This window comes from Pelobates fuscus, chromosome 3 (assembly GCF_036172605.1).
Source record: "Pelobates fuscus isolate aPelFus1 chromosome 3, aPelFus1.pri, whole genome shotgun sequence".
Lineage (NCBI taxonomy): Eukaryota > Metazoa > Chordata > Amphibia > Anura > Pelobatidae > Pelobates > Pelobates fuscus.
The window spans coordinates 23,483,445-23,489,444 of NC_086319.1; the positions used below are offsets into that span (position 1 = coordinate 23,483,445).

The 6,000-nt window shown below is 51.0% G+C and overlaps 1 protein-coding gene across 1 annotated transcript in view; it reads right to left on the bottom strand.

Annotated features, from left to right (window-relative positions):
* Positions 1-5,637, bottom strand: part of MAPK11 (mitogen-activated protein kinase 11) — a 31,558-nt gene extending 25,921 nt beyond the window's left edge. The window contains exon 1 of the mRNA XM_063446802.1: positions 5,451-5,637. Within this exon, the coding sequence (XP_063302872.1) occupies positions 5,451-5,563 (113 nt within the window). The 5' untranslated portion in view covers positions 5,564-5,637. The remainder of the gene's footprint in view (positions 1-5,450) is intronic.
* Between the last annotated feature and the right edge of the window lie 363 nt (positions 5,638-6,000).

Here is a 6,000-nt window from a genome sequence, read left to right on the forward strand (position 1 = left end):
TACCAAGTCAGGGCACTGAGACTTTAGTGTATATAACACCGTTATGAGTTCAGCAAAATGAAATGCCTAAATAAATCAGTGGAAAGCCATAATTGTGATTAACCAGAAAATACCTGCAAGTGTAAAAGCGCAACGTTTGAGCGCTTGTCACAACATACAAAACGTGTTTAGGCCTGGAGAACATTTGCACAGGTGATAGGCCCCTAGATCTTCTACAAAAACACAAACTTCCTAAATCAGTAACACAAACGTGTACAATCATTTCACATGTGTTTTGAGTTTGTACACACATGACTTTTCATATAAACTGCTATGTCTTACTACCCAGGACAATAAACACTTAGAAGGTACACAGACATATTTTAAATGTTTATATCATTCTACATCGTTTATTTCAAACTTGTATTACTGGTAATGCCTCTTTATATCCCTGTCTCAATGGCATCAAACAGTTACTTCCTGAATGATAGCGTGTAATAGAATAATGCCTCTGACATGTCTCATTATAAACCAGGTCCAACTAAGTCTAAAGGTTACTTCTGGGCAACTAAGAATTAATGGAACAAGAAAGCCACGAGAGGATTAGCTGAATTAAAGGGGCAATCCACACAAAGCTAATGCACTTTAGCTTGCTGAAGTGCCTTATGTGTGAAGGGTGTGTTTTCCTGGCACTGGAGAGTCCCTTTAACTCAGTGGATCAAATCAGTAATTGCTCAGAGAACCTGCCTTGCAGACTTCTCATTGAGCTGCACTTTGTAGTCTGTGATAGGACAGCCATAGAAAGTATGGGCCGGGGAAGAAGTGGGGGAGAGAGCTTGCAAAGGCTGCAAACAAAAAAAAAATCTGTGGTATTTGGTAGCAACTTTTAGATATACTGCCAATGAAAATATAAATGGGGAAAATGCAGAATTGAATGCATGCACATGTTTATAGGGTATTTATCTACTAAACAGTAATTTAAAAAAAAATCCATAGATTTTATTTTGTATTTAGGCAGTAGAAAGTGCCTTTAATTTAGCATGCTCATTTCTTGCATCCAAATTGGAAGGGCTGGTGTATGGATGGGTGCTTTGTAAATCTTGTGAAAATACTACAACAGCGCGAAAGACATTTATTAAAACTAAAATATAGTAGCACTGAAACTATAGAAGCACTGTACTAAATCCCTTACATACCATCTCTGCTGGAAGGCTTTCCCATGCATCCAAGCAGCCATCTTTAAGACCTACATTACTGTAAACGTTCTATCGTAGCACACAAACACACCGCTTACTCACCTGTACTGCACCACTACTTTATCCTCAACCTGAATATATTGCACAAACAAGAAAACACCCAGCATTTTTTAAATTTGTTTTATGTAGAATGATTTTCATCTAATCTGACCAAGCCCATGAACTAGATTAGAATCTATCTTCAGATACATTTTGCCCTGTAGCTTGGTGACATCACAAAACTGGTCACAACTGATGCCAGTGATTCACCAATTATTTCAGATTACTGGAAAAACAAAAGGTTTCTCACTCTACATAAAAAAACAAAAAACTGCTAAACTAAAATTTTTTTGCAAAAAGTAGACTGATAGGGTTATGAATGATTTCACATTAGAATTTTAAACTCATCAACATTGTAACATGTGAAAATGTCTCATTCATTGATAATAAACATGTCATTTCGTGGGAATGAAGTTCCTCCCATTCCAGACCAGTTTGTGAATATGGATAACGTGCATTGTACACCAAGAGAGTCATTTATATATATATTTTTAATAGATCTAAACTATGCCTTTTAATAGACAAGTTATTCATGGGCAGGGGATGAGAAAAGATGAAATCATGACTCACAACACAGAAATACAACACCTGTAAGTGGAACGATGACAAACCTGTAACAGCAATTTTGGCAAGCAGTCAGAAGAAACGAGAGAGAGCATCAGAGACGCCAGGCAGATACAGGATAATATAGCAAGAGGGATAGTGAGGAAAGAGAATCAGAAATTTTTAATAAATAAAACGATTCAAATGGATGCAAAAATAAATGTTAAAAGGCTTTTAGAATAAGGAGGAAGAGGATAATACATGCATACATGCGTGCAGAAAAAACAACCAAAATCACTATATCACTACAGAGCCAGCTCCCCCATCACTGCCTCTATCTACAACGGGTAACAGAATCTTGCAGTCAAGCATGCCAGCGACTGAACCACAAGTTCAACAGCACCACACATCTTGATCTGTGATTTATTGATTAGTGTAGATCCATATAGGAAGATGTATCGATTTACTGATAAACTAAGAAGTGGACTCCAGACATTTTTTAAATTAAATATCCAAAGGTACATTGCTAGCCATAGACTGGCAAATCTTCAAAATAGTTATGATGTGACAACTAAGTATCTAGGTTTTAGGCACCATCCCACCTGATCAATGTCTATATACATACACATATAGAGAAATAAGCCAGTGCTGGCCTGCCTACTGCAGTATATTATATAAAGATATTTACTGAGACTGGAAATCAATCAGTGATGAAATCATGTCCTGCTCACACCACCGTATGCATAACATACAAAATAGACTTCTAGGAAATAAGAAGACAGCCTCACTTACACGATCAATGCTTCCTGGAAATTAGGAAGGCAGTCTCTCTAACTCCTATGTAATAAGGAAAGCATCAAGCTAGACAGCAATCCAACCCAAGGGTAATCAGCCAGTCCATGTATCACTGGGGTGGGCACTATACACAACCATGGCGCAAGTCTCCCTCCCATCACATTACATTACTCCCCCCAGAGCTGCAAGGCTCTCCCCCTTACATTACCTTCCCTAGTGCTGCAGGTCTACCCCCTTCTCACATTACTCCCTCCCTCCCCCCCGCTGCAGGTCTCTCCCTCCTCACATTATCCCTCCCAGTGCTGCAGGTCTCCCCTTCTTCACATTATCCCTCCACCCCCCAGTGCTGCAGGTCTCCCCTTCTTCACATTATCCCTCCACCCCCCAGTGCTGCAGGTCTCCCCTTCCTCACATTATCCCTCCACCCCCCAGTGCTGCAGGTCTCCCCCCTCCTCACATTATCCCTCCACCCCCCAGTGCTGCAGGTCTCCACCTCCTCACATTATCCCTCCACCCCCCAGTGCTACAGGTCTCCCCCTCCTCACATTATCCCCCCCCCATGCTGCAGCTCCCCCCTCCTCACATTATCTCCCCCCAGTGCTGCAGGTCTCCCCTTCTTCACATTATCCCTCCACCCCCCAGTGCTGCAGGTCTCCCCTTCTTCACATTATCCCTCCACCCCCAGTGCTGCAGGTCTCCCCCTCCTCACATTATCCCTCCACCCCCCAGTGCTGCAGGTCTCCCCCTCCTCACATTATCCCTCCACCCCCCCAGTGCTGCAGGTCTCCCCCTCCTCACATTATCCCTCCACCCCCCAGTGCTGCAGGTCTCCCCCTCCTCACATTATCCCTCCACCCCCCAGTGCTGCAGGTCTCCCCCTCCTCACATTATCCCCCTCCCCCCCCAGTGCTGCAGGTCTTCTCCTCCTCACATTATCCCCCCCCCAGTGCTGCAGGTCTCCTCCTCCTCACATTATCCCCCCCCAGTGCTGCAGGTCTCCCCCCTCCTCACATTACCCACCCCCCCCAGTGCTGCAGGTCTCCCCCCTCCTCACATTATCCGCCCCCCCAGTGCTGCAGGTCTCCTCCCTCCTCACATTATCCCCCCCGCAGTGCTGCAGGTCTCCCCCCCTCCTCACATTATCCCCCCCACAGTGCTGCAGGTCTCCCCCCCTCCTCACATTATTCCCCCCCCCCAGTGCTGCAGGTCTCCCCCCCTCCTCACATTACCCCCCCCCAGTGCTGCAGGTCTCCCCCCCCTCCTCACATTATCCCCCCCCCAGTGCTGCAGGTCTCCCCCCACCTCACATTATCCCCCCCAGTGCTGCAGGTCTCCCCCCACCTCACATTATCCCCCCCTCCAGTGCTGCAGGTCTCCCCCCCTCCTCACATTACCCCCCCCCCAGTGCTGCAGGTCTCCCCCCCTCCTCACATTACCCCCCCCCCAGTGCTGCAGGTCTCCCCCCTCCTCACATTACCCCCCCCAGTGCTGCAGGTCTCCCCCCCTCCTCACATTATCCCCCCCCCCAGTGCTGCAGGTCTCCCCCTCCTCACATTATCCCCCCCCCAGTGCTGCAGGTCTCCCCCCTCCTCACATTATCCCCCCCCAGTGCTGCAGGTCTCCCCCCTCCTCACAGTATCCCCCCCCCCAGTGCTGCAGGTCTCCCCCCCTCCTCACATTATCCCCCCCCCCAGTGCTGCAGGTCTCCCCCCCTCCTCACATTATCCCCCCCCAGTGCTGCAGGTCTCCCCCCAGTGCTGCAGGTCTCCCCCCCTCCTCACATTACCCCCCCCCCCAGTGCTGCAGGTCTCCCCCCCCCTCCTCACATTATCCCCCCCAGTGCTGCAGGTCTCCCCCCCTCCTCACATTATCCCCCCCCCCAGTGCTGCAGGTCTCCCCCCCTCCTCTCACTTTACCCCCCCCCAGTGCTGCAGGTCTCCCCCCCTCCTCTCACTTTACCCCCCCCCCAGTGCTGCAGGTCTCCCCCCCTCCTCTCACTTTACCCCCCCCCCCAGTGCTGCAGGTCTCCCCTCCTCACATTATCCCCCCCCCAGTGCTGCAGGTATCCCCCCCTCCTCACATTACCCCCCCCCCCAGTGCTGCAGGTCTCCCCCCCTCCTCACATTATCTCCCCCCCCCATGCTGCAGGTCTCCCCCCTCCTCACATTATCTTCCCCCCCCCATGCTGCAGGTCTCCCCCCTCCTCACATTATCTCCCCCCCGTGCTGCAGGTCTCCCCCCCTCCTCACACATTATCTCCCCCCCCGGTGCTGCAGGTCCCCCCCCCCAGTGCTCCAGATCTCCTCCCCCCCCCCAGTGCTGCAGGTCTCCCCCCCCTCCTCACATTATCCCCCCCCCCAGTGCTCCAGATCTCCTCCCCCCCCAGTGCTGCAGGTCTCACCCCCTCCTCACATTACCCCCCCCCAGTGCTGCAGGTCTCCCCCCCCTCCTCACATTATCCCCCCCCCCCCAGTGCTCCAGGTCTCCCCCCCTCCTCACATTATTCCCCCCCCCCCCAGTGCTCCAGATCTCCTCCCCCCCCCCAGTGCTGCAGGTCTCACCCCCTCCTCACATTACCCCCCCCCCCCAGTGCTGCAGGTCTCCCCCCCTCCTCACATTATCCCCCCCCCCCAGTGCTGCAGGTCTCCCCCCCCTCCTCACATTATCCCCCCCCCCAGTGCTGCAGGTCTCCCCCCCTCCTCACATTATCCCCCCCCCCAGTGCTGCAGGTCTCCCCCCCCTCCTCACATTATCCCTCCCCCCCTCCTCATCTCTCTCCGGCCCCCCCGGTGGATAGGATCGGGTTAGGATCGGACAGGCAGGGGATGCAGCACGTACCACACTGAGCCGAAGGCCCCCGAGCCCACCGGGATGAGCTCCTGGTACCGCTCCGGCACCTCCCACACCGTCTTGTTCAGCTCCTGCCGGTAGAATCCCGCTCGGCAGCTCATCGTGCGGCCCGCTCGGACACAGGAAACAGCGGGACAGGAGGCAGCGGGGCGGGGTCACGGCGAGGGCTGGGCGGGGTCACAGCGGGTGGGCGGGGTCAGAGAGGAGGCACTCAGGCTGGGCCGGCGCTGAGAATCACGGGAAATATAGTGGGAATCCCACATACAGAACTACAACTCCCGTGATGCTCTGACAGCCTTCACAATGACAGAGTAGGATGGGAGTTGTAGTGCACCTTGTGACTAGCCCTCCTGTCACCTGAACTGTGCAATATTTATATTGATTTACTGTGACAGGGCAGGGGGTTATTAACTAAGAGACATCACTGAATTATTACAGTATATTATATTACTGAGCTCGAATAAATATATCCCCCAAATATCCATAAATAATAAATAATAAATAATAATAATAATAATAAATAATAATAATAAATAAA